The sequence below is a fragment of the Saimiri boliviensis genome, chromosome 1 (assembly GCF_048565385.1).
Source record: "Saimiri boliviensis isolate mSaiBol1 chromosome 1, mSaiBol1.pri, whole genome shotgun sequence".
Lineage (NCBI taxonomy): Eukaryota > Metazoa > Chordata > Mammalia > Primates > Cebidae > Saimiri > Saimiri boliviensis.
The window spans coordinates 103749541-103763360 of NC_133449.1; the positions used below are offsets into that span (position 1 = coordinate 103749541).

Consider the following 13820-nt stretch of genomic DNA (forward strand, 5'->3'; position numbering starts at 1 on the left):
CGCATGCGGCCCCCTGAGGCCATTTATCCGGACCCCCAACGCACTTCAGGAAGGGGCACCTCTTTCATTGGTGGTCAGTGAGAGGAGGACAGTATGTGGCGGCCCTCCAACGGTCTGAGGGACAGTGAACTGGCCCCCTGTGTAAAAAGTTTGGGGACACCTGCTTTAAGGTAAGGGCTTGACGGGATCTGACACTAGACTCTGGAGGCCAAAGGCTATACAAGAAGTCCATCGCAACTAGGCTAAACAGAGGGAAGATGACACTACTTTTTTCTTTTTGAGACAGAGTCTTGCTGTCACCCAGGCTGGAGTGCAGTGGCACAATCTCAGCTCACTGCAACCTCCTCCTCCTGGGTTCAAACAATTCTCTTGTCTCAGCCTCCCAAGTCGCTGGGACTACAAGCACATGACACCACACCCAGCTAAATTTATTTGTGTGTGTATTTTTAGTAGAGACAGGGTTTCATCATACTGGCCAAGGTGGTTTCAAACTCCTGTCCTCAGGTAATCCTTCCACCTTGGCCTCCCAAAGTGCTGGAATTACAGGCATGAGCCACTGTGCCCAGCGACACTATGTTCTTTTACAAGGCCTTGACTTCTCTAATTCTTTGGTTGCCCCAGGGAGGCACAATACATGCACTGGTGTGTGAAAACCAGTAAAAAGAATGAATGGGGGCCGGGCGCGGTGGCTCACGCCTGTAATCCCAGCACTCTGGGAGGCCGAGGCGGGTGGATCACGAGGTCAAGAGATCGAGATCATCCTGGTCAACATGGTGAAACCCCGTCTCTACTAAAAATACAAAAAATTAGCTGGGCATGGTGGCGCGTGCTTGTAATCCCAGCTACTCAGGAGGCTGAGGCAGGAGAATTGCCTGAATCCAGGGGGCGGAGGTTGCGGTGAGCCGAGATCGCGCCATTGCACTCCAGCCTGGGTAACAAGAGCGAAACTCCATCTCAAAAAAAAAAAAAAAAAAAGAATGAATGGGTCAAAACTATTTCTTTTATTTTTCATCCTCCTGTGTTCATGTGGCAAATATTTATTGGATTACTATTATACCCCAGGCCCTGGGGACACCAGTTATAGGGTGAGTGGAAGAGAAATCAGGAAAGAAACTTTCTTAGGTATCTTATGTCACAGAAGCCATAGGAATCATTTCAGACTTGGAAAGTGATCAGCAGCAATTGCTTCAAAGGTCCAGTAGGATGAAGACTAAAGACAAGATAAGAAAGAGAGAGTCTTAAGAAGAGTATTTTTCAGATAACAGAAGCCAAACTGTAACAGATGGGAAAATGAATGAAGGGTGAAGTGCAGACTGCTGTCTCACAGGTGCATCCAGGGCCAGGCATGGTGGTGCATGCCTTTAATCCCAGCTACTCAGGAGGCTAAGGTGGGAGATCACTTGAGGCCAGGACTTTGAGACCAGCCTAGGCAACATAGTGAGACCCCAATCTCTAAAAAGAATTAATTTACAAATAAAAAGAAGTACATCCAGTAAGTGGGAAGAGGGAGATAGGAAAAGCTATTTTGTGACTCTCCTGAGAGGAGAGAAGCTCATGGAGAGCTGGCTCCAAGAAAGCACCTGCCAAAGAGAAGGGCCAACTGATGGAGCAAACTGCTGAAGAAGAGGAGAAGTGCTGGAACCCTGAGCCCAGGTAGCAGAGACTCCCAGGAGAGGCACACCTGCTTCTTCCTCTGCAACAATAGGAAGGATCAGCGTGCTTAATGATAAGTCTGCACAGAGAGGAGATCAGGCAACCTGATGGCCTTGGCATTTTCTGTGAAGTGAGGGGGAAAGTCTTTCTGTACATAGCACCAATACCTGGTACACAGCAAGTGCTGTTATTATTTACTGAAGGAATGAATCCTGGGGCTACAGCATAACCCACAAGGAGCCTAGAATCTAGTCCCTGCTGGAGTCACCCCTCCAAGCTATTGCCTTTCTGCTCCGTATCTTTCATCAATCTGTTCTCATCTCAGATGGAAACATGAGCTACCAACATATAAACATGAGCTGCCGGCATACAATTTGTCCTCATCTCAGACAGAAACATGAGCTACCAGCATATAAATGTGCTACTTGCACAAAGGCAAGTACATGCACACGCACACACACACACACACACACACACACACACACACCCCTGTACGCCCATGAAAAGGAGGAGGGAAAAAAGGAGCTCTTATGCCTAAGCCCCAGAGAATGAAATATTGTGATCTATTATCAGTGACACAGAGACATGGTACCTTGATGAAGCAAAGATCGATGCATTGAGGCCCCCAAAGCAGGATAGGGCAACAGCAATGGGGATGATCCAGCTGAACATGCCAAATGTCTGGTCAGCAAATGTCTGTGGGCAGGGCACAGAAGAGGCACTTAAACGGGACAGGGTTTCATAATCCTCCTGCATCTGTGACCTTGGAACAAATGCAATCACTGCTAAGCAGCCTACCCACCCTCTGGCCTAGACTCATGACCTCGTCCTGCAGAGCTGAGGAGGGTGCAGGAAGAGAGACTGAGCTGTGCAGGGTGGCTCCATATCATGAGATGATGAACAAACGGGGATCCAAAGAGACTCACCACAGCCACAGCATCACTACTAAGGACATCTGAAATGTTCAGCACTGTGTAATAGGCCACATTGGTCAGGATGTAGATGAGCGTCACAATTGGCATAGATATCCCAATGGCCAAGGGCAAATTTCTGTCAGGACAAATGAGAAAGGACTATCTAGAACCAACTTCTCCTTGGGAACAAAGTTTATCAAGTTTCCACTGGGATTGTCCTAACATTTAACAATTCACTGGCCTCCAAGTCTTTGAGGCAGGCTCACCTTCCCCTTCACCCTGAGCTCTTTCTACTAAGAAAGACAGAGAACTTTCTTTGTGAAGATAGCTCATGATCAATATTTGAACTTTGCCACAGTAGGGCCAATGGGTCCCACTGCATTTCATAATCCTCCTGCATCTATGATCTCAGAGGGACAGTGTCCTCTGGGGACTAGAGGCCAGGCTGGGGACCCAGCTGGTCAGAGTAAGTTATGGTTCTGTGGGCTATAATGTCAGCAGCAGAGTGCAAAGTCCTAATCCCTTAGCCCCAGCTGGGCCTGCTCCTCCCCACTGAAGGGCCTCTCCACTAGGAAGGACCCTGTGTATCCTCCAGTGTGAACATGAGGACAGGGAACCGAGGGGCTTTCCCACCTTCACTCACTCGCATTCTAGCCCTCAGCCCCTCCTAGCTGGAGAAGGAGGACTAGGGAGAAGGGGCAACAGAGATGGAGGGAGAAGGAGAAGGATGAGGGCAAGCACACCCACTATCAGCAGGAGTTCCAGCCAAGCTGGGGAGTGAGAGTGTGATCCGGCTTTTACCTTTCTGGGTTTTTGATTTCTTCTGTTACAAAATTAAGGGTGTCCCAACCTGAGTAAGAGAAGAGGGCAGAGTAGAGGGCAAGAGAGAGGTTTCCCATGTCCCAGGAGGAACCCTCAAAGGCATCCTGAAAGTGCTCAGAGTGTCCTATGGGGGCAAAGGCAGGTGCAGGGTTCAGGGAGAAGGAACAGGTCAAAGGAGAAAGGAGGAGGAGATGGGAGGTGTAAGAGAAAGGTACAAAAGGAAAATAGGAAAGAGGAAGGGAAGATGAAAAAAAGGAGGGATGAGGAGGAACAAGAAAAGGGAGAAAAAACAAGAAGGCAGGGGAAAGAAAAAAAAAAACATAATTTAACAACAAAAGATCAACAACCACTAGCTCCCTGCACTTTACCACCCCACCCACTTCCTCAGAAAAGTTCACATTCCTTTAATAAAACTAGACAATAAAAAAACCAAAGACGAGCCAGGCGCAGTGGCTCACGCCTGTAATCCCAGCACTTTGGGAGGCCAAGGCGGGTGGATCGCGAGGTCAAGAGATCGAGACCACCCTGGTCAACATGGTGAAACCCCATCTCTACTAAAAACACAAAAAATTAGCTGGGCATGGTGGCACGTGCCTGTAATCCGAGCTACTCAGGAGGCTGAGGCAGGAGAATTGCCTGAACCCAGGAGGCGTAGGTTGCAGTGAGCCGAGATCGCGCCATTGCACTCCAGCCTGGGTAACAAGAGCGAAACTCCATCTCAAAAAAAAAAAAAACAAAAAAAAAACGAAGATATTCCTGGCCACCCTCTGATGTGACAATACTTCTTCCAAAACCTTAAAGAATTTCCATTTCCTGCAAGTGATCTCACAGCAAGCCCCAGCTCTTCTACCTATTTTTATAAAGAACACCGTTTCACATGAAGGAGTCATTTTTCATCGAAAATTAGACCTTCCTGTGAAGTGCCTCTCTTGGGCCAGACTACTGTACAATTTGGTCAAATGGGTTTATCAGCCTTGTGGGATGGACTCTCTGCTGCTCTACTTGCAGTGGCTGTGGTTGCATGGGGGAGATCATATGCTATAGAGGAACTTTATCTTTCACGAGGCCTGGGCCACCCCCACCCTTTGGGGAGCCAGCCCAGGCCCAGATACCTGTCATTCTTCTCAGACACCTCAGAGACTGCAGACCTAAAAGGCCAGGGGCCAGCACCCAGCTACCCAAGACAGAGACCTTGTGGACACACTGGGGTTTTTAACAAGACCCAGACTTCTAAGGAATCCCATTGTCACACTCTGAAGAAAGCCTAGACCCAGCTCTCACATGGTAAAAAGAACTGGCTATGCAGCAAGAGAAGGGAAAATAGAGACCCCCTGTCCTCAGGGGTTTCCATCCTCATACACAGCAGTGATTCCCTAAGGAACAGATCTTTGGGGAAGATTACTCAGAACCCAATTTGACCCCAAGATGCTCCCGAACCTCTGGGAACATCCACGTGGCTTGCTCTACTAACTTGATATAAGTACACACAGGGGCTAAACCAGCAGCCCGAGAATCAACTAGGGCAATTCTATTTTTCTTTTGTTTCCTTTTCCTTTTTTTTTTTTTTTTTTTTTTTTTTTGAGACAGAGTTTCACTCTTATTGCCCAGACTGGAGTGTAGTGACACCATCTCAGCTCACCACAACCTTCACCTCCAGAGTTCAAGTAATTCTCCTGCCTCAGTCTTCCAAGTAGCTGAGATTACAGGTGCCCACCACCATGCCTGACTAATTTTTTGTATTTTTAAAAGAGATTGGATTTCACCATGTTGGCCAGTCTGGTCTCAAACTCCTGACCTCAGGTGATCCACCTCCCTCAGCCTCCCAGAGTGCTGGGATTACAGGCGTGAGCCACCTCACAGGGCCCAACAAAGGCAACTCTTTTTTTTTTTTTTGATGGAGTCTCACTCTGTGTCTCCCAGGCTGGAGTGCAGTGTCACAATCTTGGCTCACTGCAACCTCCACCTCCTGGGTTCAAGCAATTCTCTGTCTCAACCTCCCGAGTAGCTGGGATTACAGGCGCCCACCACCACGTCTAATTTTTGTATTTTTAGTAGAGACGAGGTTTCACCATCTTGGCCAGGCTGGTCTTGAACTCCTGACCTCATGATCTACCTGCCTCGGCCTCCCAAAGAGCTGAGATTACAAGTGTGAGCCACTGTGCTCGGCCAAGGGCAATTCTTAAAAGCACAGCTTTTTAGACTCCAAACCAACCAGAATATGATCCAAAAGATTTGAGATTAGGATCTCAATTCCCCAGGTGATTGTACACAGCCACATATAGGGACTGATGAAATGACCGAGGTAGCTTTGGCTAAAGACATCTCTAGGGATCATGACATATTGGTAGGCCTATTACCCTTACTGCCAGTCCTCTCTGATCCAGGAACAAAAAGCTTTCTAAAGCCAACATGCAGGAAAGACACTGCCAATTTCACAATATTTTAATATTTTTCTGAGAGCTGACTTTGGAGTGGGGGGAATGTTAAATACAAGTCCAGATTAAAAGTAAAGGCTGCAAACCAACCACCCATTTCCATACCCTACTTCCTGCTCCACACTCCCTGCTAGCTGTCTCAAGGAGGGCCCAGTCTTCCTACTTGCAGCTTGGCAGTCACAGACCACAAATAGGAGCCACTCTATCCCCACAGATTACTTTTATGACCAATCATGACCCAAGTTTCAGGAGCTCCTAGGCCCTTGGCTGGCTTCCTGCAATGCTCCCAGCCTCCACAAAAGGAAAGCAGCCCTGAAGGAGAGGCTGACTCATGTCCACTTGGCCAAGCCAGCCTGGCCCAATAAGCCCAGAAAGAAATCTACTCCCTTCTCTTGCACTCACTGACACATGCTAGCATGTACATAGAATCAGCTAAGCAGTGAAACTAACAAGAGTACCCATGTCCTCCTCAGGGCATCCAGGAAACTCTTGGTGATACCCCTGTTCCCACCACTTACCCTGGCACAGTTTAACAAGGCCCATGACAATGATGGCAATAAGCGCTAGGACCTTGGCATAAGTGAACGCGTCCTGCACACGTGTGCCCCACTTGACATAGGCACAGTTCACAAATGTCAGCAGACCTAGGAGGAAAACCACAAAGTCACTGGCAGGCTTGAGTTGAGGGCACAGGGGCCCCACCTCTTTTACAGAGAGCACCACTTTCTGCCCTTCCTGCCTAAGGGAAAGGGGCCAATGGACCGGTCAGAACAAGGCAAACTGGCAAGCAAGGGGACAACCTGCACCTGCCCCAGCTGACAGCATACATGCACGTCCCATCACTGCTAACGTTCAAAGATACAAAGACATGCATGAACACATATTTATACATCCTGATGGCCAGCACCATTTCTGGAAATCCCCTTGAGGCCTAAAGATGGGTAACTTCACCCACTCTTTCCCACCCAGGCTCCCAAGGTTCCAAACCACAAGAGACACAAAACCTCTTCATGGCCAAAAGAAACTCATCAATAAGTGAGGTAAATTTGAATGCAGATGGCAGGTTACAGAAGAAATTAGAGAGACAGTGTTTTGCATGTAAGTGTAAAAAAGAGGCCAGGTGCAGTGGCTCAGACCTTTAATCCCAGCACTTTGGGAAACACAGGTAGATGGATCACTTGAGCCCAGGAGCTCGAGACCAGCCTGGGCAACATGGAGAAATCCTGTCACTACAAAAAAATACAAAATTTAGCTGGGCATGGTGGTGCACACCTGCAGTCTCAGCTACTCAGAAGGCTGAGGTAGGAGGGTTGCTTGAGCCTAGGAAGTTGAGGCTACAGTGAGCTGTGCACTCCAGCCTGGATGACAGAGTAAGACCCTGTCTCAAAAAAAAAAAAAAAAAAAAAAGAAAGAAAGAAAGAAAAAGTCTGTTCTATGCCTGACAACTTCACATACACATTTCCATCAAATCTCATGACTACAAAATACAGATATTCCTATTCTCATTTTATAGATGAGGAAACCAAGGCTGAGAGAAGCTAACTACCATTTCTAAGTTCATATTCCCAAGTCCACTGATTGCTGCCACCCTCATTCCTACCCATCCCTCCCAATTCTCAATGAGTCCATGGAGAAGTGCACCCACTTGAGCATTTCCTAGGCTCATGTGGTCTTAAGTTCTAACTCCTGACACACCTCAGTGACATCTGGGCCCTGTGCTGAGAGCCCCAGCATCTTGCTCCTGCTAAACAATGACTGCTCTGATCCATGGGGAGGACATAAGAGCAATATCCAGTAGGAAGGAACACAGTGACATCTGTAAGTACTGTCTCTAGCATCCAAAAATATAACTTTTATGTGCACCTCAAATCTTATTACAAAATCTTTTGGGCTCATCCTCTAGGCCAACTCCACTTACTCCTACCCATTTTGCACTCTCTCCTTCAGCCAGACTCTCTCTCTTATTCATACCAGACATACACATAAAAGAAATGTCCTCCCCTCCTCTTCCTGCCATAGCCAACAGCCACTCCCATTTTCAAGGTCTAGTTCAGCCCCCGCTTCCTCTTCCTCTGTAAAACCTTCTCTAAATATACCAGGCAGCCCCTCTCTGAGCTTTTTCTCTCCTGAACCACAGGGCATTCCTGCTTCTTACCAGAGCTTAGTGTCTATGCTATCATCATGGAGACACCAGTCTGAAGTCTCTCCCTCAGATGACTGGGTCATGCTTCTCCCAAGATCACAAATTCTCAGAACGCAACAGCAATATATCATTTTCTTTTCTTTCCTTCCTTCCTTTCTTCCCTTTCATTTTTTTCCTTTTCTTTGAGACAGGGTCTTGCTCTGTCACCCAGGCTGGAGTACAGTGGCACAATCATGCTCGATCTCCAGGGCTCAAGTGATCCTCCTACCTTGGCCTCCTATTAGCTGGGACCACAGGTGCACACCACCACACCCAGCTAATTTTTTAAAAATTATTTTGTAGAGACAGGGGTCTCCCTATGTTGCCCAGGCTGGTCTGGAACTGCTGGGCTCAAGCGATCCTCCCAACTCAGCCTCCTAAAGTACTAGGATTATAGGCATGAGCCATTGCACCCGGCCATATTGTAAGCTCATCACCAAGCAAAGAGGGGCACTGATAAACCCTGGTTGGAACCAAGGTGGTAAGATTTTCACTCTAACTTCCAATTCCCTGGGGCAAGGCAAATTGTCAGAAAGTTGGATATTCTTCCACTCAAATGGAGTGCCTACAGCCAGACTGTGAAAATGAACACAGCGGGCAGGTGGCAGGCTCAGTGGCTTGAAAGAGCTTTTACTCAATACACTGGCAAATAACACATGTGCTTACTAGTCAATCACCATGTGGGAGTAGAGGGACAGTGGTCAAATGGGAGGGAAGAAGAAGCCCAAAGGAATGCATGCTGCTGGCAGGTCTTCCCGGAAACCTACCCTGATGATCAAAGCTACCTGTATGGGGTTAAGCCTCGATCAGCTAACATAAAGATTACCTAGTTAACAGGCACCAGTAATCCATAGACCCCTCTACAGTACAATAGCCATGTTTTGAGGTACCTCCCCAGCTCCTTCCTGGGAACTGTTTCCCCTTCGCTATCATGGCTGATGGAGCCAGACACTGGATCCAAGTTGATCCTGTTATATTGCCTCTCCCAGAAACAAAGAGTTGGAAAAGCAAGAAACTGAATCTAACAGTAATGGACAGAAGGGTCAGGAGCTACAGCAAGTCAAAGTCACAAACAAGCCCTTAGTAACAAAGGGACAGAAACTATAAGTAAGCAGAGGAAGGAAGCGGGACCACAAAAAGAAGCAGAAGTGAGAGGACATGCAGCTTGGACAAAAAGACTGATGGGGCGGGGGCCGCGGTGCACACCTGGAGTCCCAACTGCATGGGAGGCTGAGGTGGGAGAACTGCTGAGCCCAGAGTCCAGGCCTATAGTGCACTTTAATAGCGTCTGTGAATAGTCACTGCACTCCAGTCAGGGCAACAGAGTGAGAACTTGCCTCTAAAAAAAACAAACAAAAACAAAAAAAAAGAAAGACAAGAAAATACACAGAAGGCAGGATCGGGGGATGAGAGAGAGACGAGATAGAGACAGACAGAATGGGACAAAAAGAGACACAAAAAGATGGAAATACACATAGAAAGAGACTGACAATATCCTGGCAGTGCTAACTATGCTTCTTGTTTGCAGCTCCAAGAAGGGGAAGAGAAGCTGATAGACTGCTCAAACCCACTAACAGGCACTGGGTCTCACTTCTGCTCCTTCTCCTTCCCTCTATCCTGCCACACATGTCCTATAGGTTTGATCCTCTCTGCACACAGGTAAATATTACACAAAGTGGAAATGCAACGACTATCTGCTAAACTTGAATGAAGGTAGCTGCTTGTGGAAGTCCCTGCAAAGTCCATTCCAACAGACCAGCTGGAAAGATACAAAAGCCCTTGATCAGAGTGGCTTCTCATGAGAGAAAGCCTAAAGCTGTGGAAAGGGAGGGAGACTTTCCACTGTGTGCCCTTATGACTGGTTTACTGTGAACATAACGCATCTTTCTGGATAAAAATTAAAATAGTTTGTGCTCACTTCAGCAGCACATCTGCTAAAATTGGAACCATACAGAGAAGATTAGCATGGCCCCTGAAAAAATTTTTAAAGAATTTTTTAAAATAAAAATAGTTCATTAGCAACAGTGTAGTGCCAGAAGGCAGAGCCAGGGCAGGGTGAAGCTAGGAGGTGCCTAGAGCACAAAATTTAAGGAGGCAGTCACTCTAAGAGGACTACAGGAAGGAACCTGAGAGTGAGTACGCCCTGCAGCATCTGGCCCCAGGCACCTCACTTGCCTCACCCTACTCTCAGCCCTGCCAGAGAACAGAGAGCTCCTAGAACAGTCTATCAAGCAGAAGCCAATTCCCTTGATTGTTCTCCTGATTCTAATTAAGAAACAAAATTTCACCATCTGATCCTACCTCCTCTATTGCTTCCCAGAACTCCCAGCCCCTCTAGCTTACCATTACTATCAAAGTTGAAACAAAGTCAACAGCTGGGCCTTTAAGCCAGATGCTAAGATTCAACTACCACAATTAAAATGTCCAAGCCTTCCCTCTTCTCCTGGTCTCATTTCCTTGCTGGATAAGCCCGCACCAATGAGCGTGAGACCCATCTGAGGGTCTTCAAGACTCTCTGGGAGCTTATTGCTGAGAGAGGAGTACTCAAATAGCAGATCCAGACTGAAAGCCAAAGTAGAATCAAATCCCCAAAGTTGTGGGGATCTGTCCTGCAGACCTTGACTCAATAACGGATTAATAAATTCACTCATGGTGGTGCATGCCTGTAGTCCCACCTACTCAGGAGGCTGAGGCAGGAGAATCACTTGAACCTGGGAGGTAGAAGTTGCAGTGAACCGAGATCACGCCACTGCACTCCAGCCTGGGCAACAGAGTGAGACTCTATCTCAAAAAAAAAAAAAAAAAAAAAAAGGCCGGGCGGGGTGGCTCACGCCTGTAATCCCAGCACTTTGGGAGGCCGAGGCGGGTGGATCACAAGGTCAAGAGATCGAGACCATCCTGGTCAACATGGTGAAACCCCGCCTCTACTAAAAAAAATACAAAACATTAGCTGGGCGTGGTGGCGCGTGCCTGTAATCCCAGCTACTCAGGAGGCTGAGGCAGGAGAATTGCCTGAACCCAGGAGGCGGAGGAGGTTGCGGTGAGCCGAGATCGCGCCATTGCACTCCAGCCTGGGTAACAAGAGCAAAACTCTGTCTCAAAAAAAGAAAAAAAAAAAAAAAAAAAAAGAGATCAAGACCATCCTGGTCAACATGGTGAAACCCCGTCTCTACTAAAAACACAAAAAAAATCAGCTGGGCATGGTGGTGCGTGCCTGTAGTCCCAGCTACTCAGGAGGCTGAGGCAGGAGAATTGCCTGAACCCGGGAGGTGGAGGTTGCGGTGAGCCGAGATCGCGCCATTGCACTCCAGCCTGGGTAACAAGAGTGAAACACCGCCTCAAAAAAAAAAAAAAAAAAAAACCCACAAAAAATTAGCTGGGCATGGTGGCACGCGCCTGTAATACCAGCTACTCAGGAGGCTGAGGCAGGAGAATTGCCTGAACCCAGGAGGCGTAGGTTGCAGTGAGCCAAGATCGCGCCATTGCACTCCAGCCTGGGTAAAAAGAGCGAAACTCCGTCTCAAAAAAAAAAAAAAAAAAAGAAAAGAAGTCATATGCTGAGGATGGCAGAGCAGGAAGACAGAAGGAATGAACCTGGTTGAAGGATTCAAGTCATCCAACCCACATGCCTTCTTTTTAACATGTGAGAGAAACAAACACCAAATGTTTGAGCCATGCTGCTAAAGGTTTTCTGTTGTCTGAAACCTAAGTTAACACTGAATAACATATGCACCCGCTGACAGAACTGTGACTTTCATACTCTCTTTCTGATGAGGAGATGGCCTGACAACCTGAAGTTATACTCCCACTTACAGTGACAGTAGTCACAACTCTCTTTTTCCACAGGCAACAGAGAGTGGAGGGAAACCTTCCAATTCCTCCCACAGACAGGCTGAGTGTTACAAAGGGGCATTCAAGGACAAAGTAGTGCAACCCTAAATAAAAAGAACAACAAAAATGTAGAAGAAAGGCTGGGCACAGTGGCTCACTCCTGAAATCCCAGCAATTTGGGAGGCTAACGCGGACAGATCAGGTCAGGAGCTCAAGACCATCCTGGCCAATATGGTGAAACCCCGTCTCTACTAAAAATACAAAAAAATTAGCCAGGTGTGGTGGCGCATGCCTATAGTCCCAGTTACTCAGGAGTCTGAGGCAGAAGAATTGCTTGAACCCCAGGAGGCAGAGGTTGCAGTGAACTGAGATCACACCACTGCACTCCAGCCTGGGAGACAGTGAGATTCTGCCTCAAAAAAAAAAAAAAGCCGGGTGCGGTGGCTCAAGCCTGTAATCCCAGCACTTTGGGAGGCTGAGGTGGGCGGATCACGAGGTCAAGAGATCGAGACCATCCTGGTCAACATGGTGAAACCCCGTCTCTACTAAAATTACAAAAAATTAGCTGGGCATCACGGCGCATGCCTGTAATCCCAGCTACTCAGGAGGCTGAGGCAGGAGAATTGCCTGAACCCGGGAGGCGGAGGTTGCGGTGAGCCGAGATCGCGCCATTGCACTCCAGCCTGGGTAACAAGAGCGAAACTCTGTCTCAAAAAAAAAAAAAAATTGTGTAAGTAAAAAAGGCAGGTGGAGGGGACAACTACAAGACATTCAGGAGTGAAATGCTAACACTCAAGGGGAGGTAAATCCTTCCAAATGGAGATCCCAGAATCAGTAGCTACCATTTCTTTTTAAAAAGTATCCTTTTTATGTGTGTTTTTTTGTTTTCTAAGAGACAAGTTCATGTTGCCCAGGCTGGTCATGAACTCCTGGGCTCAAGTGATCCTCCTGCCTCGGCCTCCCAGACTGCTGATATTACAGGCAAGAACCACTTAGCCTAGCCAGTGTCTTTGTTTTCAATTATACAAATACATTTAGTCCCATTATGAAAGCATTCAAACTGGCCAGGCACAGTGGTTTACGCCTATAATCCCAGCATTTTGGGAGGCCAAGGCGGGTGGATCACCTGAGGTCAGGAGTTCGAGACTAGCCTGGCCAACATGGTAAAACTCCGTCTCTACTAATAATACAAAAAAATTAGCTGGGCATGGTGGCCAACGCCTGCAATCTCAACTACTTGGGAGGTTAAGGCAAGAGAATAGCTTGAACCTGGGGAAGCGGAGGTTGTAGTGAGCTGAGGTCACACCATTGCACTCCAGCCTGGGCAACAAGAGCAAAACTCCATTTCAAAAAAAGAAAAGAAAAGAAAACATTCAAATTATATATAGGGTTGGAGTCTTCAAGCAACTATGATCAAGACCCAGTCTTCCTTATGTATCACTCTCACAACATGAAAGCTGTCTGTCCATAGCAACTATCCAAAATAAGGAGAATATCCTTTCTACTGAGAACTCTGACCAGGCCTGTGTCCAAGACAGCAAGAAATCACAGAAACAATGGATACTGGGGAATCATACAATGTTTCTTCTTCCCTCCAGTCTCATCCTTCCCAGTCTCCCTCCTTCTCCTCCTGCTCATTGTCAGCCTTGCCAAACAAACGCAGGTAAATCGAGTCTCAGCTGTGAGCAGGCACTGGGCTTTGATGCTGCTGTGTCAGTAATGAACTCCTTCCACAGTGAAATCTTCAAAGCAAGTACTTTCCAATGATGTGTGTGAGCCTACACAAGAGGCAGGATCCCAAGGTTAAAGCCCAAAAAGATAAATGAGCTGACAACACCCAAGCCAGAACCATCACCCTTCCGTCAAATCAAGGTACCCAAGGGCACCTGGGTGACTGTGAATCCAGCTGATCACACAGGCAAAGAAAAGACCCTATGTACCTACCTCAAGAACCAACATTTCTCCCCATTAGTCCCACAAGTG

The 13820-nt window shown here is 47.5% G+C and overlaps 1 protein-coding gene and 1 non-coding gene across 6 annotated transcripts in view; one reads left to right on the forward strand and one right to left on the reverse strand.

Moving 5' to 3' along the window:
- The window catches only part of SLC7A6 (solute carrier family 7 member 6), a 39721-nt gene that overhangs the window by 5189 nt on the left and 20712 nt on the right, over positions 1-13820 (reverse strand). For all 5 annotated transcript variants that reach the window (XM_039478183.2, XM_074401603.1, XM_074401605.1 and 2 more), the window contains 4 exons: positions 6343-6468; positions 3369-3513; positions 2580-2703; positions 2246-2349 (listed from right to left, as the gene is read on the reverse strand). In XM_039478183.2, the coding sequence (XP_039334117.1) occupies positions 2246-2349; positions 2580-2703; positions 3369-3513; positions 6343-6468 (499 nt within the window). The remainder of the gene's footprint in view (positions 1-2245; positions 2350-2579; positions 2704-3368; positions 3514-6342; positions 6469-13820) is intronic.
- LOC120362133 (U6 spliceosomal RNA) lies at positions 9917-10023 on the forward strand. The gene has a single exon (XR_005578126.1). It is a non-coding gene; the product is annotated as a U6 spliceosomal RNA (small nuclear RNA).